This window comes from Sebastes umbrosus, chromosome 9, assembly GCF_015220745.1.
Source record: "Sebastes umbrosus isolate fSebUmb1 chromosome 9, fSebUmb1.pri, whole genome shotgun sequence".
In the NCBI taxonomy this organism is placed as follows: Eukaryota; Metazoa; Chordata; class Actinopteri; order Perciformes; family Sebastidae; genus Sebastes; species Sebastes umbrosus.
The window spans coordinates 22514862-22538851 of record NC_051277.1 but is presented as its reverse complement, the minus strand read 5'-3'; the positions used below and the strand labels follow the sequence as shown (position 1 = coordinate 22538851).

Below are 23990 nucleotides of genomic sequence, written 5' to 3'. Positions count from 1 at the left end.
TCCTCCAGTATGAGGGCTCCAAATGTAGTATTGGGAATGTGACACCTCTTTACCTATGCTGAGGCATGGTGGCTGTGCACCTGGAAACTTGTTCTTGCTTCTCAGACTTCCCATGTTATCTGTTTTTAACATTTAAATGCTTAAAATTGTGGGTAAATCGTTCAAACACCAATTTCACAGTAGCACAGCCTCCAGTAATGTGCGTCTGAGAGTATCTAAGGATGGATGTTTGCACCGGGCCCCATATCATTTTTAGCTCCTCACACAACACCTACACAAACCGGGATTCAAGTGATTATCTACAGATATCAACAGTCTTAGCTGGGAAATATGTAAGGACAAATTCATTTCGGTGGTCAAACTCCACAGTTTTTATTTTCCAGTTCCCTTTTAACATTCACTTGTTTCAGTATTCATAATGTCCAAATAGGCAACATGTGAAACAATGTGCAGACATTACTGTTGAAACTGACACCTTATTGTTTACTGTTAAAAAAAACAACTAAAACATATTGGTGTAACACAAATAGTGCATAAAACTTCTGCTGAGAAAATCAATGAAATGAGAAATCGTAAAAAAACTTAAATCATGTGAAAATTTAGATCTTTGGTTGTGATTATTTTTATTTTTTTTTGCTGAAATCTTGCCTAATTGAAGAGGAAATTCCACCTGGCTGAATACTCAAACTGGAGTAAGAGCTACATCAAAAAGGCCACAAGCTTATGCATTTGAAAGAGAAAAAGATGCTAGCTACATTAAATATGGTAATAAGGGATATAATACAACAAATGTGAACATGTGTTGATGATTCTACACTGATGAGAGGCAAAAGTGGTTACAATCTAATACGCAGTAGTGCTTAATAAGTGTTTGACATTGATCAAAATGCGAATTTATAAAAACTAAAAATTGTGCATCCAAAATATTGGCAGAGGCATGCGAGAAAACTGACCTAATAACAATTTATAAGTTAAAGGGGAAGGAAAATGTTTTAACTTACAGTAACAATATTTTCTTAAATATAGCAGTGATAAAACTGACCAGCCAAAGGATGTCGTAACAATAGAGCAGTCCTTCATCTTCTCACAAGAGAGTGGGATTAAGTATATTAATTCGTAGGCATCAAGAAAGGCGGGAAGTTTTCAAAAGGTTAAAAACATACCAGGAATTTTATGGAAAAGGGCGTACAAACTCGTCTGATGCAACGTGAGGTTAAAACTTAAAAGGCAATGTTTCTAGAAACAACAACCTCCTCTAGCGGACTAGAGGCGTCTGTTTGAGAGAGATGAGGACAGAACGCATTCGAGAAACATCCTTTGCCTGTTTGTTGGTTTTCGGATTGAAGTCACAGAGTCGGGCTACTCTCTCCCATTCAGATCCCGGGGTGTCGCCATTGGTCTCTGCCACGAAAGCCTCCTCTGATGCTCTGCAGGTGGGAGGGAGACCAGGGAAAGATATGAATGAGTTGCAATATTGGATGGATTTCAGAACAGCTGCCATAACAGCAAAACCATCTGAGCCAAACATGGTGCTCAAACACAAAGTTCAATCACATGAACAGCACCATGCACAAGATACACAAACTTCATGCGTTTCTTTATACCAATCATACATTTTGTTGGAGACATGTTTAATATTTATTATGTAGCCTAAGTATCAATCAAGTTAATATAAAGGAAATACCAAATCAAGCCTTCAAAAATAGACTGGTAATTTTAGTGTTTGGGCATGCATCAGGTGAAAATCAACTGGTGGTAATTCCTGGGGTACAACGTTAAAAAGCATAAGAATTCTAAACCTACACAAAGCCTATAACATCAGAGTTAGGCTGTTTGTAGAAAGCCTTGTCAGCAATCCTAGTACGCAGGCAAGGCCAAGAAAGCAGGAAAAAGAAGAAGAAAGGAGAACAGTTTCAGTGTCAAACATCAAGCAGAGAAAAGTTAGCGCCTGCATTAAAAGGATTATGTAAGCGACTGAGAAACAGCTCTAATGAGGTGGAAATAAAAGGTTTAAAATTAACTGAATATAATTTGTCTGTAGTACAAGTACAAGTACAAGCTTGGAATAGCAAAGCATTTTCATGCAACTACAGACTGCTTTGGTTCTAGGGCTGCAGCTGTGTGTATTGAAACTGTGACATTTTGCTCTCTGCTGTTTGCATTCCTTCTAGCTAGCCAGCTTCCTGTTTTGTTTTCCAGGCAATCTAACTGGACACACAGCTTTAGTCTAACATCTCATCTCATCAGGGGATTGTCTCTCAGCGCTTTCACAGACACAGGGGAAGAAACTGGCCAAAGCTAGAGCTACAGATGCAAGAGTGATACCGTGCCAGACTTGGACAGAGTCTGTTGGAAAGTGTGAGAGAAGAACGGGGTTAGCTTGGTCAAGAAACGGAAAGGCTGCAATGTTTTTGTAGGCATATGACGTACAACTCTGACTGCAACCAGTCTAAAATAGCAAAGTTTAAGTAGTAGACGGACTGTCTTTATATAAGCAATAAACAGATCAGCAATACTTTTAAACATGAAACTGATACACTATGCCCAGTCACCCATCACTCCAACATTTGATCCCTTGGCGCAGGCCGACACAAATCCTTCAATTATCGGCATCACTCATGAAAAAAAAAACAGTTTATAAAATATCTACAAGTCCACCTAATATGATTAAGGATGCAACAATCCGTAAATATGATAACGTCTTGTTAATATAGTGTTCATGTCAGTGAACACAGTGCATCTCACTTGACATGCGGTGTAAAGACAAAATTTGGAAGTGTAGTAATTGCAGCATTATCACGTAAGGATAAACCAACTGTTACTTCTCTGCATGTTAACAGGGGACATGTGAAACACTAACCTGTTGTTGACCTTGTTCTTCTCCATCTGCTCATTCTGATGCACATGCCAGTCCTCCAGCTCCTTTTTGGCTTTCTCTCTCCACTCCTCCTCTGCTGCCTTGGATGCCGAGTCTTGTTAGGGAGCAACGGCACAAAATAACAGTCAGAGAGTCCTCAAATAGGAAAATAACTGACATATTATTAGGACTAGATATGCAGGTGAAATGCAAAAAGATGCACAACAAAATGACGAAATCACAGTGACTCCAGCTGCAAGTGCAGGGATTACAGCTGCAAAGTAGGAAGTGCATTACACAGTATGATTAATTCCCCATCTTTGCTGACCTAATGCTTCAAGGCGTGTCTTCTGCTCCTCCCTCCACTTGCGTAAACTCTCTGGCTCTTGCCTCTGAATATCCACCTGGGCGATGGCTGCATAGCTGTCTGTTGGACCATTGGACTCCTTTTGGAAGGACATAAAACATTTACTCCAATATAAACAACTAGCTATTTGATGCAAATACTAAGTAGATGTTTAAATCTTTAACATTATAACACACAGGAATGCAATACAAAAATTAAGGTAAAGAAAATTAAATGTTTTGATGGTGTTCAGAATAAAACTCAACCACACATAGAGAGAACAAATACATCTATTGGTATAATAAGAAGGGTTAGTCCTCTTATCACCACAAACTGTCTCCTTACTCTTTATTATAGTCTAATTTATCCCTATCTTTCATATTGTGATGTAGTTTGGGCGAGTACTTTTCCTACAAACCTTCATAAAATTTTAGTTCTCCAAAAACGTTTTGTGAGGATTGCAACTCGATCAGAGTCACACATCTCCTCTGCTCCTCTATTTAAGAAACTCCAGACTCTTACTATTTATGATATCAATATTTCTCAAATATGTGTTTTTATTTATAAGATACTTTCTGGTGGGAATATATTCCTGAGCAGTTCAAAAACCTATTTTAAAACAAATTCTCATGTCCGTTCTTACTCAACCCGTCAGTCTCTAGATCTTCATCCTCCTAAATTCCTCACTAGTAGAGGTCAATTTTCGATTAAGATTTAAGGGAACCAAATTATGGAGTAGCTTTTCACATCTATCAATAAACTGGTCATCTGTCAAATGTTTCAAAAGTCGCTTAAAGGGTCATTTAATTGCTGTTTTGTAATTGCTTTTCCCCATGTTGTCCATGTATCTGTTTTTATGTTTTCTATTTTTCCCACTCACAATGTTGTTTGGTTCCGATTGCCCAGAAGCCTTTATAGATATTTAAATCAATATCTTCCTCAAAAACACTAACCATACACTTCCACGCAACACACACACACACACACACACACACACACACACACACACACTTGTCTTTTTTGATATATTTACTGTATTGTTATTGTTGTTATTATATATATCTTGTCCTAATTGTTTGTTATCACTATTATGTAGTCATATTATTTCTTTATATTAATCTTTTCTCTGGGTGGAGGCTTCAGATAAGCCCAGTGGGTTTAAGATAAGATAAGATAAGATATTCCTTTATTAGTCCCGAAGTGGGGACATTTGCAGTGTACAGCAGCAAAGGGGATAGTGCAAAAAACAAAATGCATCAGATAACACAGTAAAAAAAAGAGCTAAACAAAGTGTCACAAAATATGAACCATTTAAATAGAAGGAAGTATAAAAATAGGAGCAATTCATACAATATTGACAACAAACAGACTATTAACAAAATTGCAAGTCAAAGTTGAGAGTGGAAAATGATATTGCACAGTGAGGATGAATGAATGATCCTGCACTGTATATTATTATTATTTTTTTGTTATGTGGTATAGTCTTAAATTGTTCAAAAATAAACAAACAAATAAACACATAGAGAGATCTGTTAAACTCACCTGGAAGAAATCCCCATTCACTGTGGCAGGCTCATCTTCAAACCCGTCTGACATTGTTACAAGAAAACAAAGTTTATTGTTAGAAAAGACTTCTTACTCTTCTATCACCAGGTTGACTTATGCTCTACTACCACTAACAACACAGTTACAGGTAAGACCTCAGGAATGCAGCAGCACCTGTTTGGGCACTAAGGCTTTCTATGCAGCTTTGTCAGGTTTGACAGGTTCTGTGTACACAGTTAGGCTAACTCCAGCTAAGCTATGAGGCTAACTCTAGCTAAGCTATGAGGCTAACTCTAGCTAAGCTATGAGGCTAACTCTAGCTAAGCTATGAGGCTAACTCTAGCTAAGCTACAAGGCTAACTTGAGCTAAGCTATGAGGCTAACTTTAGCTAAGCTAAAAGGCTAACTCTAGCTAAGCTACAAGGCTAACTTAAGCTTAGCTACAAGGCTAACTTAAGCTTAGCTACAAGGCTAACTTAAGCTTAGCTATAAGGCTAACTTAAGCTTAGCTACAAGGCTAACTTAAGCTTAGCTACAAGGTAACTTTAGCTTAGCTTTGAGGCTAACTTTAGCTAAGCTACAAGGTTACCTTTAGCTTAGCTATGAGGCTAACTTTAGCTAAGCTATGAGGCTAACTTTAGCTAAGCTATGAGGCTAACTCTAGCTAAGCTACAAGGCTAACTTTAGCTAAACTATGAGGCTAACTTTAGCTAAGCTATGAGGCTAACTTTAGCTAAGCTATGAGGCTAACTTTAGCTAAGCTATGAGGCTAACTTTAGCTAAGCTACAAGGCTAACTTTAGCTTAGCTACAAGGCTAACTTAAGCTTAGCTACAAGGCTAACTTTAGCTTAGCTACAAGGCTAACTTTAGCTTAGCTACAAGGTAACTTTAGCTTAGCTATGAGGCTAACTTTAGCTAAACTACAAGGTTACCTTTAGCTTAGCTATGAGGCTAACTTAAGCTTAGCTACAAGGTTAACTTACGCTAAGCTATGAGGCTAACTTTAGCTAAGCTATGAGGCTAACTTTAGCTAAGCTATGAGGCTAAGCTATGAGGCTAACTTACGCTAAGCTATGAGGCTAACTTACGCTAAGCTATGAGGTTAACTTACGCTAAGCTATGAGGCTAACTTTAGCTAAGCTATGAGGCTAACTTTAGCTAAGCTACAAGGTAACTCTAGCTAAGCTATGAGGCTAACTTTAGCTAAGCTACAAGGCTAACTCTAGCTAAGCTATGAGGCTAACTTTAGCTAAGCTACAAGGCTAACTTTAGCTAAGCTACAAGGTAACTTTAGCTTAACTACAAGGTAACTTTAGCTAAGCTATGAGGCTAGCTTTAGCTAAGCTACAAGGTAACTTTCCACTAGTTTGAGCTACCTGTGACTGAACTGACTATCACTATGAGGCTGTATGAACTAGTGTTGTTATTGTGAACGTATATCACGGTCTCATTGTTCTCATTGTTCTCTATCTGACATTAACACCAGTCCAGTCAGAGCACCGGTAGTTAGCATCACCTGCTCGTAGCTCCTAGCCGACATGAACTGAAACTCACCGTAGCTGACCGCCGGGGCAGGTGTGGGTATCGGTGTCGGTATCGGTGTGGGCTCCGGCTGAGGCTGATGAGGCTCCGGCTCCGGCTGAGCTTCAGGCTGCTCTCCTTCCTCCTCCGCTGCCTCCAGCGACCCGAACCCGAACCCGTCCCCGGCTCCGTCGTTCTCTATCCCCGCTATCTCGCTCTCCTGTTGAGCCAGGAAAGCTGCAGCGGGGTCCTCTTCAGTCTGCTGAGCTCCGTTGTTGTTGTCAGCCATCTTTCACTGAAGTGTGTTTACAAGTTTACCTGGGAGGTTTCAGCTAGATAACGTTAGCTTAGGCCACCAGTTCTGCAACGTCAACACCAGACAACTTGATATGTTACTCCGAGTAATCAGCTATAATCCAGGTAGACTGCTCACAGGAAACAGGACGAGTAATTAAAAGGTCTGTGATAAACAATCCGAGCTTCGCCTTCAGGCCCTCACTGATGATTCATGATTTCTTCACTTGTTCAGCCACTGTGATGATGGAGCAGTCAGGGCAGCACCCTGAGGGGACCATGTCCTCTTGTTGCTGTTTGTCTCCATCTGCTGGCCCTCTGTAGTCACTGAGATTCATTTGCTCAAAAGCCAGTACAGTAGCATCTCAAAGTAATGTTTTAATGCTGTTACTTATACCAATAATGAGAATAAGCATAGCATATTTTATAAGTGCAAACTGCAGCTCAGCAGAACAACAGTTCTTCTTCATGGTTTATTTAATAGGGACCAATAGGGGAGAGTGGGGTAAGTTGACCCACCCCCTGTATCTAGGCAACTGTGATTATGTTTTGTCATGTGACCATAAATTCAGGAAGTACCCATCATTTCTATCTTGCTGTGATGGAGAGAAACACATGGGAGAAGTAGTAAGTACTTTTTTTTTTTTACACCAAAACAGTTTTTTGCCTGTCAAAATAAATTTTCTACATGTCAGGAATAATGACTGTTAGGTCAAAGCCAATTTATCCAGGTCTAAAAAAATATATTATACATGTTGGTGATTTACTAAGGTATAAAACCATGTTAATCAATTCGCTAAAGATTCGCCTGAATGCTAAGCTAGGCCATTTTTTTCCAAAAACTTGGGTAAGTTGAGCCACTGGCTCACTAATATTCTACTATTATTCCGTGCCATTGGCTGAACTTACCCCACCATAAGGCGCTTCAGTTCAATTAATTCTCTGAAGTACTACTTCTGTCTCATTTTTCCTAACCTCGAGGACAGCATAAGTAAAAATTGGCTCATCTTACCCCACTCTTCCCTACAATGTACATAGACAATTTAAAAAAAACAGCTATCTGATGCCAGTATCATGGTGCTTATAGCGGATGCTAATTTGCAACACCTGTCCCTAGAAGGATTTTTTGTGAAAATAAGAGATTAAAACAGGAATGGGTACAGGAAAAATAAATAAATACAATAAAGCAAACATTAAAAAAAACATTACATTTAAAAACTAGGCATGAGTACAGGTTTGTCGCTGAATTAAACAGGGTTTGGATGCTCTCTTAAAGGTGGTAAAGTTTGCAGCAGATTTCAAGTGATCAGGTTCATAGCAAGTTCCAAGACTTCGCTCCTTTCACAGAAAAAGCTGTTTGAGCAAAAGATGTTCTGCAGAATTCAACTTTACAATTGCCACTTGAAGCTTCTCTGGTGGATCTGCTACAGCTCTGTAGTCTCATGATGCATTTGCAGAAAGGCAGAGGAGCAAGTCCGTTCAAACACTTAAACACAAGCTTTACATAATGAAAATCAATAAAGTTTGCAAAACTTAACATCTTGAATTTACTCAAAAGGCGGCAATGATGGTACCTTATTTGCTTTTTTGTCCAAGATTTTCAGGGCCCTATTGTAAAGACACTCTATGGATTTTACTACAGAGTCGTTGGCCTTGGACCAGGCAGCCAAACCAAAGGGACAGATGTGAGAAAATCATTGAGTTTAGAAACAGCAAGGCACAGTCAAATGTCAAGCAATTTTTTTGCAAATAGTTGAAATATTAGTTGTGGACTGCTTGTTAGAGTATACACAAAAATCTACAGTACACGTGGCTTATACTGACAAGTATACAGAAAAGTCTAAGTATATTTGGCTTATAGGCCTACTTCATCTTTTGACAAAGATATGATTAAGTATTCTTGCCTGATAGGCCTACAGAAAAGAATACTTGGCTTGTAGTTGTGCTTACTTTTTGATAGAGTAGCCTATCAAAGTGTGTGAGAGTTTGTAAAACGATGTTTTGATTTGAATTTACTTCAATTCATCAAGCTTTTGGTTTATCTGTTCACCGTAGAGGCATGCGAGAACAACACATTTTATTATTGTTGTTAATCTCATCACAATTCATCAAGTCAAATAGCAAAAGGAGCAAGTCTCTTTATGTAATACACAAATAACTGGCTAAGTTAAAGTATTCAAAGTAAACTTTCATGAACTAAAAAGCAGAGATGCTCACAAGTCATTTTTTGCAAGTCCAAGTCAAGTTTCAAGTCTTTAGGGAAATAGAGGACAAACACGACATTGTACTGCCTGTGTACAGCCTATCTAGCAACAGTATTGAAGAAGTATACCAATCCATTATAAACAAAAGTAGTAATAATATGATGTAAAAATACTCAATTACAAATAAAAGTCTAACATCAAACTTATTACTGTAGTAAAATAAGTACTTTTTTTAGCAAAATCTACATACCGGTAAGTATCAAAAGCACATATATGCAGAATGACTCATTGTAAAGGAAGACAAACTAGCCAAATGCATTTCTTTTTACAACTCTGCAACCTTAAAGTTATTCCTATGGCCTGTATGCTTATTCTTAATTATGTATTTAATATTAGAGAATGTGTTATAGGTCATGTGGAATTCACAATATGTTAAATCTTTTCAGATGGTGTGCCTATGATACAGAGTTCCTTCCCAACAGAGGAGACAAAAGATTTGAATCCTGGATAGGGAAATGACACACAAAAACACACTACAAAGCTTTCAATCTCTTCAGGACAAACATAAGCAGAAAGACTGTTTCAGTCAGGCACTATTTCAATCAGGAGTGCAGAACTACAGACTTATCAACAGCAGGTTCTGAGTTTTATAAAATCCTGAAATCAGTCTGCAGTTCAAAGTGGGAAAAAGAAGCAGGTATAGGGCTGTCTGAGGAGGTTTAGGGGGAAATTTGTAGTTTTCAGTGGTCCTCCACTAACTCCACGGATTGGAGACAACACTGCTGGAAAAACATTATAACCAGGAAAAATACAAGAATACAAGCTCGACGTGTTGGAGACAATGTGGCTCAATGGAGGCAAATCATTTTCATATTTTCTGGGACTGTCCAAAACTGAGTTTATACTGGAAAGGTATTCATAACTCATTAAGCACTGTATTTAAGACTCAAATACCCCTGAACTTGGAGACTCTTTATGTGGGTCATGTTTTGTTTTTGAGACAGGAATGATATAAAGCTACTGCAGGCCCTTTTGGTGGCAAGTAAAAAATCAATCACAAGAAGGTGACTCAATCCAGTACCACCACATTGGATGATTGGTATGGAATAATCCTTGAAATATTTAAAATTGAAAAGTTGACTTACTCTTTGACGATCCAAAAAGGCAAATTTTTTTACCAGATTTGGAAAAAATGGATCGAATTTATAACCAATAAGAGCAGACTTTGTATGATTCCACTGACTTTTTTTTCTTTTCTTCCTTTCTTCTTCTTGCTGAGAATACTGAGAAAGAAATGTAAGCTCCCTTGGTTCTAATGTATAAGGTTACATCTTTAATAGTGTGTGAGATAGGCATATGTAAGAAAGCTAAATGTAACTGCTGATAGTTTGATGGAGAAGTATGCATGGGCTGTATACGCCTGAGTATGCAAATTAATATTGATGTGTATACGTCTAGATGTGTTACATCTGTACTTGTGGAAGGGTTTACAAGGCCACATACTTCAGAAAGTGAGGAATGGAGGACCCACAGTTCTCCAGAGGACTGAGTTGATATTGTGGCATCTGTAAGCCTCTTTTCGTGCATATGCATATAAACTGTATATTAAAACGGGAAAAAGGTTACGTACAAATATCTGTAAAGTTTTGTATACACTGTGATAATGCCTTTTCCAAATAAAAAGAAAATTAAAAAAGAAAGAAAGAAAATGTGTTATAACTTAAACCCTTTATAAAGCATGCCTTTTCAGGAAGTGGCACCCAGCATTTGTGCAATAGCTGGTCGAGATGAGGTGGAGTTATTTTGTACTATTTATTATCATTATACTGTATGTTCTGTATGTAAAGTAAACTATAGCTGTCAGATAAATGTAGTAGATTTAAACAAACAAACAAACAAAAAAATAGGTAAAATAAATAGGTAAAAAATAATATATATATATATATATATATATATATATATATATATATATATATAATTTTTGTAGCCACTTATTAATCATTGCAAATACATTTAACAGCCACTCTAAGCCCTTTTCACAGCAGCAAGTGTAAATAATAACATGAATTGTGACCCTGTTCCATTTAGGTGGACCAGGGGCCTGGTATTGTGCATGCTAGCTCACTGGAATGGCGTACACAATTCAATTAAAACTTTATTGCAGACTCAAGGTCCAGATAAGAAAAAAGAAAAAACAACAACAACAATACATTATATATAATACATTACAATTCAGGAAGCACTATAAAAAGTCATGATTAAAAGATATATTAAAAATATAAATATTAATATAAATATATACATACATCAATGCCTTTACATATAAAGAACTATACCAGTGCCTCCACAGCTGTGATTTGTACCGTGTAGTGCTAAATCTGATGTTAGACAACTGCAAGATTATGTCATTCTCAGAGTGATTAGATAGATAGATAGATAGATAGTAACTTTATTGATCCCAAGGGAAATTCATGTTTCCAGCATCACAGTTCCATAGTGCAAAACATGTTAGTAAAAAGGCAGTAAAAAAGTTAGTAGTGCAAAGTACAAAGTACAAAAAAAAGTATACCAGATATAAAAATACAAGGAGATGAAGAAAAACTGTTAAAACTGAATATAGTGCAGGGTAACAACTGTGATATAGGACTATTAAAAAAGTGAATATAGTGCAGAAGAGACTGTTAAAAAGTGAATATAGTGCGGAAGAGACTGTTAAAAATTAAAATAGTGCAGAAGAGTCTGTTAAAAATTAATATAGTGCAGGGTAACTCCACCCAGCCAACATTTGTATGTGGGGCCCATGTGGGTAGTAAATTGGCTGAAAAATGGGCCCTATATGGGATTGTCCGCGGGTTCCATAATGACCCAATGTCAATTGCCAACATGGATTCCAGACAGGGTTACAATGGGTGTTATGTGGGCCCCAACTGGGCAACATGCCCAAAACCCATCTTGGTCCCAGCTTTAAGTTCTATGTGGGTACTACATGGGGACTCCACTGAAATATGGGTTGTGAGTGGGTTTGTCCACAGTTTCTATGCTGGCCCCATGCACTCATTTCCCAGTAGTAACCCAACTAGGACCCACACAGGAAGCCCACATGGGGAGCCAATTTGGGACCAACTTAGTTGACCCAAGTGGGCCCCATTTGTGTTGCCCATTCTGAGCCTATGTGCTAATTTCCCATTAGTGACCCAACTAGGACCCTGATGGGTAGCCCACATGGGGAGCCCCAGATAAGATGCCCATTTTAGGCCCATACCCACTTGGTACCCAGGTACCCCCAGCATAACCCATGTGGGGCCCACATAACCATGTTGGCTGGGCAGTAGCTTAGTCTATGAAAGTGCCGGCATATAAATTTGTACATGAGATAATGAGACAATAAATAGAACGGGACCTTAATTTTTTTTTATCAATTACACCGTCCTGATGTATTGCTGTTTTTCTCCAAAACAAAGAACTTAAAAAAGTTTTTTAAATTAGCATTAAAAGCCATTATGATTGATATGGATGAGCTCTCTGTCTTGCCCCTCCCAGTTATGGAGTTATGGCAGTTATGGAAGACCCCCCCCCCTTCCATAACTACATGGACTAGATGTACTTTATTTGTTGTATTTTACTATGCACTTTAACCTGACTACAATTGCACTTTGAACTGCATTTGTTTATGATATTGCACATACCGACTGATTATACTATTTATTACGTATTTAATTATTTATTATAATCATTGTCTTTTATATTGTTTTAGATTGACTACTTACTTTTACTGCCCTTTATGACACTGGTCACTAACCTCATAGCTGTCTTTATACAGTATTCTATATTTATAGAATGTCTTTTAATGCATCGTTTATGTGATGGGGGGTTGCAAACTCAATTTCGTTGTACCTGTACAATGACAATAAAGGAAATCTAATCTAATCTAAAAACCCAGTTATTGATAAAAAAACAAACATATTATTTGACATTTGTTTATTTTGTGCAATGATGTATTGCTGTTTTTTTTAAGTAGCATTAAAAGCCATTATGATTGATATGGATGAACTCTTAAGTGTAGCAGCTGAGATGTGTGCAGAGCACGGCCTCTCCTGGTGGTTTACAGCCTGAGAGACTGAGCAGCCCACGTGACTTGTGACGTTTCAGCTCCGTCCTGCTAAAAAGAATGTGAGTGAATGATCCTGCAGCTCACCAAAGGGGATCCACGGTGGCTTCCTGACGTCCGCTTCAAGGAAGTTTGCCGACTTACCGATTGACTTTTTATCCACTAGACTTGAGTCGTGATGTCTGGCGAACACAGCGAGGGACAGGAGGTAAAGCTGAGACATTTGTCCAAACCGTTTCAATGCATTTCTTTGTGTGTTGAGTAACTTTTTAAAAGTTATTGTTGTATGGGGCTGTGTAGTGTTGTGTAGTATGTGTGTGGTTTTGTCTAGCTGCTCTCTCGGGTTTGTAGCAACTTTGTTTGAGCAAGTTTCCGTCTTCTTTCCTGCTACTTCTACTGTGGATGTGAAGGTTTATTTCCATGTCTGTGCTGCAGTGGTATATCTCCAGTCTGCAGTCTTTAATTAACTGTAACCAATGATTGTCTTGGTCAAAGCTGTAATCAATTACAAGTAAGATCATTATTGTAACAAATAAGCATATAATTTGGTGTATTTGTATACAGCACTTACATTAAAAAGTCCAAGTTCTTAGAAATATTACAGTGACACCATAGATTATAAATAGCAATACCATAAACAGGTTGGACTTCACTTGAATGAGTACCACAGACATTAACTAGCATACTATTGGCATAGGTTGATGATTTCTCTACTGAAGGTGGTATTTAATTAAATGAAATGCATCCAGATTCATGGTGTACTTTCACTGTCTTATTATAATCTGCTTGAAAACAACTAAATAATCAATTTGCAGTGTGCTTTTATAACAAGTAACCTCCATTACCTGTTGTTGATGGGTCTTTCCATTTATTGTCTCAAGCATGTCTGTCTTAAAAATTGATTTTCTTGGATTCTGGACTTTTTTAATAGGAGGTATAATAAGAGAAAAGTGACAGTAAACTAATCCAAGTTTTGATAATTCATTCTTGTTTATGTAATCTAGAAAGTGCATTGACTTTTAGTCTTGCACATAAAACACAAATTAAAACTTATTTCCATTTAATGATCAGGTTTGCAGGTTCTTGTGGATGGAGGTATTTGTGGTGCTTGGCTAGTTGCTTTTTATAGTACACAGGCTATTTTCTATTATCTATGAGCCCTATTTCAGTTTAGACTACACATGAGCTCCCCTGTTGCTTTAAGAACTTGATGTTAAACTATAATTGCTGGTTTGGTTGCACTGTGCTTCATGCCCTCCATAAGGAATGCAGAAGCTTTGCTTCAGTTGTGTCCGTCTGCTACTCCTCAAGTACACTTAAAACCCCCCCAAAAAAACCAATGGACTTTGATGTTGAGGCTTTAGCCAGAATATAGGGGTAGTTGACGTTCTCTCCGTCCTCCTCTACCCCCCTCTCTCTCTCTCTCTGTGACTCATGTGGGTGTTGGGCTGAAATAGTTTGGTGTAGTTTTACATTCCTTATATAGCCTCTGAGGAGTGAGGAAAGGCTAGGGCTTGCCTGTGTCACAGACAGAGTCGGGGGTAGGGTTTGCCAACAGAGACAGAATCCGCTTGCCCTAGCTTATTGACTCTCTTGTGTTCTCCCAGGTTTTGGGCTATTGGCCAGCCCTTCAGGACAAGGTAAGGTTTGAATGGTGGCATCTTGGGAAAACTAGCTGTGTGTCACACGGAGCAATGACACCTGGTAGGGTGAAGGAGGAGGAGCAGGAGGTGTGTTAGGGGTGCAGGTACAGAGGTCAGTGGTACAATCGTAAGAGCAAGTGACATAGCCTGAGGTCTCGGGTCGCCTTCGGTTCCTAAAATTACCTCGGCTATTTAGTGACTTGCCATTCTGTGTCACCAATTATTTCTGGTGTCGCACTGTTTTCGTGGTTTTCACAAATTTATGTAAAATATTCCAAAATGTCAAGGCGAGTTTGTACGCTGTGGGGCCAATGGTTGAATTATTATTTCAATACAATGAGCTGGCTGTGTTCACTCTGACAGAAAGAAGATAACTGTTGAATGTCGCTGCTGTTCTTATTGTCCAGTAGATTTTCTGATGCTGACCTTTTCTGTGGTACTCATTTGCATTATAGTGTACTTTCTACATTCTGAATTCGGCGGCCTCCTGCTTGAATGCTCACCTGGGATTATGACACAACATATCCATCTATTAGTTTGTATGTTGGTAAATGTGTGAACGTTATGTCCCAGCGGCAGATCTGGTGTTTTATTGTCTTGTAAGCTCTGTTAAAGTTAAATTGATTATTTCTACCTAAGGACACATTTAATAAGTTTTTGTAACACGGTTATTCTTAAAACAACTTTTCCAAAATGTTCTAACACATGTAATGTTTAGGGCTGTCCCGAATACCATTTTTTGGGGCTTCAAAGCTTCGGTGAGAAATGTTTGAAGGTATTCAACGCTTTGAGACAGTGCCGCTGCCGCACTCCTGCACACACATGCACCTTTACACATAATAAACAGCGATATCCATCTGAGAATAACTAATGATTAATGTTGAATATGAATGATGAATAATTTCATGGGCTATTTTGGGATTTATACATTATTACATACTTGTACGTATAAAAATACAAAACGAAGCGTTCAAATACCAATTTGGAGGTCGATTACCATGGCAACGGTCGAAGCTTCGAAGTATTCGGAGCAGCCCTAGCAATTTTCTGTGTAGAATGTGTGCAGAAATGCAGACAACCAGCAGCTAGGCTGCTTGGATGAAGCATGAAATGACCTTTTCTAGTCTTTCTGACTAATTAAGACACTGTTGCCTCCTCTCTCTTCTCCAAGGCTATGAACGTGTACTCCGTAACCCTCAGCGGCCCAGCGCCCTGGGGCTTCAGGCTGCAGGGTGGCAAGGACTTCAGCATGCCCCTCACCGTGTCAAGGGTAAGAAACTGTTTGTTATTGGAGTCAGCTTTTGTGCTCCTCTGCATCTGTGAACACTGATGTCTTTGCACTCTTCTTGAAGATTTGTATGGAGGATCATCCTATAAAGTCATTCATGTCCCTCCAAGCTTCTATATAAAAGCCTATTGACATGTTTTATTAATGTTCAATAGTTTTGGTCTTCACATAGTGACCCACCTGAGCATATGCATGTCATCTTCTGTTCGGCTCATCCAGTAGGTCTTAACATGCTGCACCTTTTGCATTAATAGCATTAATTGACATGCTGTTGTTTGTTTCGCAACGCTTTGTACTCTCCATGTTAGGACACTATCGCTTCACCGAATGAATTTTAAATACTCGATAAACTGCTGTTGCTATTGCAGAGAGCAGCAGCCTCTTTCCAGGCCTTATAAGTGCAGCGCTGCTTTGCCTGACAAACACACAGACTCACATTTGCAGCCACACACGCATGCGCACACATAAAATCACTCCCACATCGCTGCCAGCTATTCTGACATTCATTCCCCACTGACGTTGTTACATTGCTACCTTAGAGGCTGGGGTGATATATACATGTTAGACTGATTTACAGTTATTAGATCATCAATTATGTTCAATATTTGCAGTTTCCTATTTGAGAGATAATTAGAAGTTAATAGGCAATTAGGTTACCGCACATCTTTCAAACACTTTCAGTTCTTTGATTCTTTGTAGCTGCCAAAAAGTCAGTTGTAATATAACATTAAAACGAAAAGCTGCAACAAGTGATGCACTATTTTACGTTGCATCATTCGTTTAGTGTGGCCTAAAGAGCCTGCGGTGTGTTTCAAGCAACATCGCGTTGACGTGTGTGTGTGTGTAGAGCTGACGTAATCCTGTGGTGAGGGAAGGAGTTATCACTTGCCTTGTCAGTACACGTCTCGTATCTGCTCTGCTCTCTGGCAGGCATCGCCGTCAGAAACACAATGTTCCCCTTGGATTCATGACAAGAAACATTTTCTTCTACCCATAAAAGACCAAACAGATTTTTGACGAATTGCCCAAAACAAAGCAGGGATATAGGAGTTGACTTGGAGGAATTTCAGTCTAGACTGGCATGGCGTAATAATCTTGACTTATCAGCCTACGCAGGAGGCCAGTATTTCTGCAATCCAGGTACATTACGAATGCTTATTATTTCCCTCGCTGACAGAAATATGGATTACATTTTCTGGTTTGCAAAGCCTTTCCCCGCCAGTCTCTCCATAAATTTAGCTAGACCCAGGTTTGTCTAAGCAGCTTGGTGTAAAAACTAATAATGGCTCCCATTCTGAAAAGAAACCTAGTGCAGCTAAGACTGGAGCCTTAACGACTGGTCAGTGGCTAATATCTTTGTAGCTCGTTCCAGCCGTCCAGCAGGCCTCAGGGTGCAGGAGTTATAAAGATGTGACAGGTTTTCTCTCTTTACTTCTCAGGGACTGCTGGCTCTCCTTGCCTTTGTCATAAAATGCTGGTCAGTGAATCACACAGTCACAGAGGATGAAAACAGCCCGACCAGGGGAAGTAAACCTCAAAGATATACAGTATCCCTTAGTAACAGGAAGAAAAGTCAGGCCTGCGCTCGCTTGGCTTAGATGAATTTAATGGGTGGTCTTTCTTTACTGGTGTGTGGCTGATGAGATAAGAATCTGAACCCAGACAGTCGGTTAAAAGCGGATTACACAATGAAGAACATGTGGAGTGACGGGACAAAAGGCTCAGTAAAAACGCTGTACGGAGAAGAGAATGCAAGTCCTGACAGATCAATGCGTTGAAGTGTTTTTCGTAAAGATTAGATGACAGTTAGTGTCGTTCAGACCTGATTTATTTAGAGCTCATGGTTATTCAGGTAATTTGAGTTTGGTCTTATACTGTGGCAGATTGTCACATCATCAATAACTGCATATTTAATCAGTCACCCTGTTTTTGGAGATGGAGATTTTGATCATCTTTGTATTGATTTGGAAAGTTGTGGGTCTGTTGTAACCTTGTGTGTGTGTGTGTGTGAGGGAGTTGGTATATAGGTTTCATGCTCTATGAATGCTTGTTTCCTTCCTCCTCTGTCTGCGAGCCTGGATAGCTCTGCTTTCTCAGCATTCCTGGGATTTTTCTCGTATCCACCCTGTCGCTGCCAACAGGCAATCCTCTTGTCTCTTTCCGTGTCTGATATATCTTCCACGCTCATTCTTTTCTCATGCATATGATGGACTCCTCCAATCTCACTGGAATAATTTCTCCAGTGAGATCAGAGGAAAGGAGACAACGCCAAGACAAACTGTTAAGTCCCTGTGAAAGGAAAAATAACTTTTTGACATTAGCATAATATGTGTACACCCATTTATCAGCTGAAAATACATGGAGATAACTTTTATTTGACTCTTTTTAAATATTAATGTCTAGAGCTGCAATGATGAATCGATTAGTTGTCAACTATTACATTAATTGGCAACTATTTTGATAACCGTTTAATCGGTTTGAGTCATTTTTTCAGAAAATTCTAAATTCTCTGATTTCAGCTTCTTAAATGTGAATATTTTCTGATTTCTTAACTCCTCTGTGACAGTAATCTGAATATCATCTTTGAGTTCTGGACAAAACAGGACATTCGAAGACATCTTTAGGCTTTTGGAAACACTGATTGACAGGTTTCACCATTTTGACATTTAAAGACCAAACAACGAATCAGTTAATGGAAAACATACTTGACAGAATACTCAACAATGAAAATAATTGTTAGTTGCAGCCCTATTAATATCCCACTTTTTGTTTTCTTAGCATTGTGTTAGCAGATGTATATAAACTTATAAGTGCTCTTGACCCTTCACCATCCGTGAAGGAAAAACAAAAGACAAAGATAAAATGATGAGACAGCAATGTCTTTCTCTGTTGGTATCATTATATTCCTCAATCCGACACTGTGATACTGGGCACAGCCGTGTGTGTCCATAGACCCTCCTCCAAAAACGTAGGTTGGATGCTGCTTGGCTCTGGTCGACTGACATTTCTATTAGAGGTAGACCGATTAATCGACCAGACCAGTTAATTGGCACCGACAGGACATTTTACAAACCATCGTTAGCGGCGGAACTGGGCTTTGATAGTGGCCGCCATCAGTCACGTGAGGACGTACATCACCGTTTTGCATTGAGTCTCCATGGTCAAGGTAGAGGGGCAGAAAAAAGTAAGCTCATGAATATAACTCAACACTATCAGCTCTTTGTCCCAGATACAAGACAGGCAGACAGGGAGCGAAAATAAATCATTGACTGTTACTTTAACTTGCTTACTGTACCAATTTGGCGTTCTCTTTTTCAAATAATCCAGCCATGAAGCCATGATGTAACTATCCATTCATAAAATGAAATTACACACATAAGGATCCTCCATACCCCGGGAATATGCACCAACATTAATTGTTTATTAAGAGTGACATTTAACAATGTCCTGACTGTAGTCCCTAGTATGGGTCAAGCTCCAAAAACACTTGATCCTACATTTCCCATAATGCAGCTCAATGGCGCCTTCCATTACAACGGGTGAATATCACACCTCCAGTTTGTAACGCAGGATTTCTGTTTTTAAATTTGCAGTCTCCAAACCCAAGCTCAGATAACCCTGATCATTATTCTCTTTGAACGCTGAAGGATTATCGCCTGACAGTCAGCTGTCTCATATGAATGAGTCAAACATCCAGTAGGCCCGTCAACACACGAGCATCTCTTCCTCTGAAAATCTTGAGACAGTCAGATGAGTTATTGTGATCCTGCCTCCAGAAACAGCCTACTGTGTCTTCTGAACCCTTTTCTAAACTACCGTTGTGCCAACACTTTTTTTTCTTGAATTTCTCTAGACCGTGAGAAGTCTGAGGTATACTTAAGTAAAATTATATCTGTCTCTCCATGTCTGCCCCAACATCCTGTTTTCAAAAGGAAAGGCATGAAATTTCAGAAGCAGGATGTCGTCGTAACACCGTTTCGTTGCCGTTTCAATTTTACGTCTACCTCAATCTGGGGCAGCCCTACAACTGCTCTGAGGAGTTTCTCCATTTATCTGTCCCAGATCTCGCGCCATCGCGACTCCATAGACATTACGATACCATAACCAAGCCTCCTGAGCACCATCTGGTTCCTATCGACAAAAACACATGCCGCAACACTGAAATAAAATGTTCAGAGGAAATTGCAGATGATGTCAAGTCAATGAGCGAGTGAGGAGATATGTGAATGTCTCTCCACCACCACAGCTGGATGTGTCATCGAGTCTTTTTTATTCCTGTGTCTCGGTCTGGCTCGTACACCATCTGTTGCTTTATCACTTGTATACTCTTTAAACACTCCCTCTCTCCTACAAACTCAGGGACAAAAGGCCTTGTTAGAGGGGTGAATTAATAATTCAGTACTCACTGATAGATTGCCCACAGGGGGCATTTCTTGTGTGGCTAGTTGGAGGTGAATGCCTTATGTTGTGATCAGTGCGGCAGTGCTTTAAGGTGAGTTAGCGCTAGGTGTTCCACTGCAGTCGTTTCAGGGGGACCACATACTTGCAGGTTTGGTTTTCCATTTCTCAGAGGGATATTTATGGCTTTGCATCAGCTGCGCTGTGCGAGTGATGTAAGGACAGACTGTCTCTCGGCCCCCAAATAGCCGTGGAAAGAATAAAAGTGATCCGGTGCGGCGTTACACAGCCTGTATATCTACGGCTGTGGATCAACTTTTAGTGCATTATTAGTTTAACCAAAAACAAGAGTAGCCACAGCCCGGAGCGAGTATCAGGCCCTGGCTTCACCATGTCAAAGGTGAATTCAAGACGTTGCATTTTGAAAGGTTGGTTCATGCTTTTGAAATCTGATAGCGTACCAAAGCGGCTCTGCTGCTGGGCTCTGCCAAAAAGCCTTGAAACAGGCCACTAAATGTTAGGCTAACCCTGTGGTTGCGAATAGCTTCAGAGGCACAAACGTCATGCCATTAGTGTAAAGTGAGCTACAATCTTATTTGCACAAAATCATTTATGACCGATTGAGTCTGCTTCTCATTTGTTACTTGTGTCAGAGGAATTGGCCGAATCAAAAAGCCATCTTTTCGGTGATGTTGTCATACATCACGACTGCGCCATCATGTCGGGTCCCTGGTTGTTGTGAGGTACAGTGTTGCCTTCAGGAACATGTTTTCCACTGTCCTTCGTCGTATTGACAAACTGCTTGGGTGGTATAGGGTTTCCGTCCGCCCCCGACCATCCAAAGGTCTGAGCACAGCAACTTTAACTGCTGCCGTCTCAAGTGAGGGAGCAGCTGCACTCTGAACCTGAGCCAGGAGCACAGGTGTCTGTGTCCATCAGTAACTCAACTCACACACATGCACGTACATATACAACCTACAATCTGTATGACTTCATATTAGGGCTGTCAGTTGATTAAAATATTTAATTATATCGCATGATTGTCCATAGTTAATTGTGATTAATCACGATTAATCGCAAATTAACAACAAATCTGTTCAAAATGAACCTTAAAAGGAGAATTTCAAGTATTTAATATGCTTATCAACATGGGAGTGGGCAAATTTGCTGCTTTATGCAAATGTATGTATATATTTATTATTGGAAATCAATTAACAACACAAAACAATGACAGATTTTGTCCAGAAACCCTCACAGGTACTGCATTTAGCATAAAAAATATGCTCCAATCATAACATGGTAAACTGCAGCCCAACAAGCAACAACAGCTGTCAGCGTGTCAGTGTGCTGACTTGACTATGACTCGCCCCAAACTGCATGTGATTATCATAGTGGGCATGTCTGTAAAGGGGAGACTCGTGGGTACCTATAGAACCCATTTTCATTCACATATCTTGAGGTCAGAGGACAAGGGACCCCTTTTAAAAATGGCCATGCCAGTTTTACCTCACCAAAATGTAGCGTAAGTTTGGTGCGTTATTTACAAAAAGCTAGTATGACATGTACGGGATAATGTACAGCGACCTGGTCATTGCTGTAAAAGAATCCCCTTCAGGGCGATGTCTCTCATCGCCCTGAAGGGGATTCTTTCACAGCAATGACCCGCTAGCTCTACATTATCCCACTTTTTACACGGCTACTTACTTAAGAAATCAATAATTTGACACAAAAATGGTCCACCAGAGTCCGACATCAGAACTGCACCGATAGCAACGGTTTGCCATACATAGCAACTGTCTGCTATAAAGAAAAAGCAGACCGTAGAACGCCGTGATTGGCCAATCAGAATCAAGTATTCAACAATGCTGTGTAATAAGGTTGGATATCTTAGGTTTTTCTAGTTTGATATGATGCCAGTATCTTCCCTCTAGCTTCAAAATTGAGCCCGCTGCAACCTCCGAAAGATTGATTGCGTTAACGAAATTAGTGGCGTTAAAATGATTTTGCGTTAACGCGTTATCGAGTTACCTATGAAAGCCCTACATCATAAATTCTACTCTTTTTCATCTCTTTATGTCACATTTACATTTAGAGGTCAGCTCTACAGGTAAAATCTTTGATGATGGTATAAATTCTCCAAGTCTGAAACCTTACCTCATTATTTTCATATTCATCAAAACATTCAGTGACCCCTTGTGCTTTGTATGAAAACATTTGCATTCCTTTTTTTTCTTGCATTCCTCATTTATTCATAGTTTTCCTTTTTAGTTCTTCACCTGTCTGTATTTCCCAATTAAAAATAGATTAACCGTGTCTCTTTCCACAGACCCAAAGTCCCACCTCACTTCAGAGTTGACTTGCTGTAGCTTTCATTGCTCAATTAAATTATCATAAAGAGCTTTTTTTTTTATTATTCTTTTTGAAAAGATGACACAATGATGGCTTTCTGTTCATTTTCTACTAACTGCACTGGCTAGTAACATTTTAATACGTCTTTATTTTAACAGTGGTTTTGTTAGAATTAAACAACTGCACCACCCTTGAGGCTTTGATGGTGTTTCTGTGGCTAAGGCTTATGGGATGTAGTGTTGTTGTTGTTAAACGCTAGAAAAAGCTTTATTTTATTTAGGTAAAATGAGAAGGTGCTCAAGTTTTACAATCCAGTATAGTAGTAAAAAGGGGTCTGCGGCTCTCTGTAGTGAACCTCGGTGGCATTATGCCCGGCTGTGCCCCTGTTCAGAACATGTCACTTGGGTCCGTGTCATAGTTGTTTTTCTCCAGGGTACCCTGTTCAAGCTCTTCTTCCCTAAACTGGAGAAATAATTTCTTTCTTAACCCCACTAATTGCTTCCAGTGAGTGTGAATCAAAGGCAATTAAAGTGATGTTTGAACTTGGCTGTAAAATAAGTGTAGCTTTGTTTGCCCCTGAGGAATGCATTTCTTCCTATTTTTAGCTTCGCCGTGTTTCGATTCAAGGCAGGTTTTTTTAGCTTTGTTGTCTTTGCGGGCTGCGGAGTTGTATCCCAGCCCGAGCTGTCACCAGTTTACAGAGCATATTACCTCCCCGCTCACACAAGTGTTTATGTTTTAATGTGCAGAATCAAAGCGGCAAAGTGTGATAGCTTAGCTGAACATGGCAGAAAAACCATCGATTGAACCGCCGAGTCCTCTGAGCTTTTGATGAGCTAACATTTGCAGGGATCCATGACATCAGAGAGTAATCCTAATAGGTTTTTTTGCCAGAAATCCTGGCACCCGCTCACTTATCTGATGCTGAACACTTTGTACTCCGGTTATCTGAGACTTTGACACAAGTCTTGAGTTTCATTAAGCTGCATGGGCAAGCTGACTTAGCCCTTACTAAACAGGATTTGGCATCTCTGCTTTGTATGTTGGACTACACTATCCGTCCGTCATACTATGTTCATGTAGAAAACAAACTACCTATATAGTCTGTCATGTTCTTCCTGTTTGTAACAAGACTCCAGCCATCTGCTCTGACTCAATATGTCTACGCGACAGCCCGAGAGGATGATGTCATTGTTTTGCCAGTGACTTACCTGTCTAGATGGGATGTTCCAGTAAATGATGTGACTATTTGGAATATATGGTCCCTGTCGGCACCTTTTCAAGAGTTCCTTTCATACTCACATCTGCAGCAAATCATATGCTGATGACTGATGACATCATGATGACCTATAACGTCTGTTCCCGATAGTGTTGAGTGAAATATCTCGGAAGCTTGTCAGGCCCAGACACACTGACTCCCTGAGTTGATTATTAAG

At 39.5% G+C, this 23990-nt stretch overlaps 2 protein-coding genes across 4 annotated transcripts in view; one reads left to right on the top strand and one right to left on the bottom strand.

The window, feature by feature from the left end:
* Positions 1-347: 347 nt before the first annotated feature.
* On the bottom strand, positions 348-6862 carry cltb (clathrin, light chain B). Of its 3 annotated transcripts, none has more exons than XM_037780367.1 (6): positions 6304-6862; positions 4746-4792; positions 3186-3303; positions 2861-2972; positions 1804-1857; positions 348-1427 (listed from the first exon to the last, which is right to left on the bottom strand). In XM_037780367.1, exons 1-6 carry the CDS (start codon positions 6557-6559, stop codon positions 1256-1258), a joined length of 759 nt encoding a protein of 252 aa, XP_037636295.1. In that variant the 5' UTR covers positions 6560-6862; the 3' UTR covers positions 348-1255. The 3 variants fall into 3 exon arrangements, with proteins under 3 accessions (XP_037636295.1, XP_037636296.1, XP_037636297.1); XM_037780368.1 differs by lacking the exon at positions 1804-1857 and adding an exon at positions 2326-2346 and having other exon boundaries at positions 6304-6861; XM_037780369.1 differs by lacking the exon at positions 1804-1857 and having other exon boundaries at positions 6304-6856.
* A 6061-nt stretch (positions 6863-12923) lies between these two features.
* The window catches only part of pdlim7 (PDZ and LIM domain 7), a 37695-nt gene continuing 26628 nt past the window's right edge, over positions 12924-23990 (top strand). The window contains 2 exon segments of the mRNA XM_037781153.1: positions 12924-13084; positions 15691-15789. Of these exon segments, the coding sequence (XP_037637081.1) occupies positions 13055-13084; positions 15691-15789 (129 nt within the window). The 5' untranslated portion in view covers positions 12924-13054.

Bases quoted from the DNA above. Each gene is read 5' to 3' on its own strand.
- cltb (XM_037780367.1), bottom strand. From the start codon at position 6,559: ATGGCTGACAACAACAACGGAGCTCAGCAGACTGAAGAGGACCCCGCT. The intron at 4,793-6,303 runs GTGAGTTTCAGT...TAACAATGTCAG, and splicing joins TGCCCCGGCGGTCAGCTACG to ACGGGTTTGAAGATGAGCCT. The intron at 1,858-2,860 runs GTTAGTGTTTCA...CCTGCGTACTAG, and splicing joins AAGAACAAGGTCAACAACAG to GATTGCTGACAAGGCTTTCT.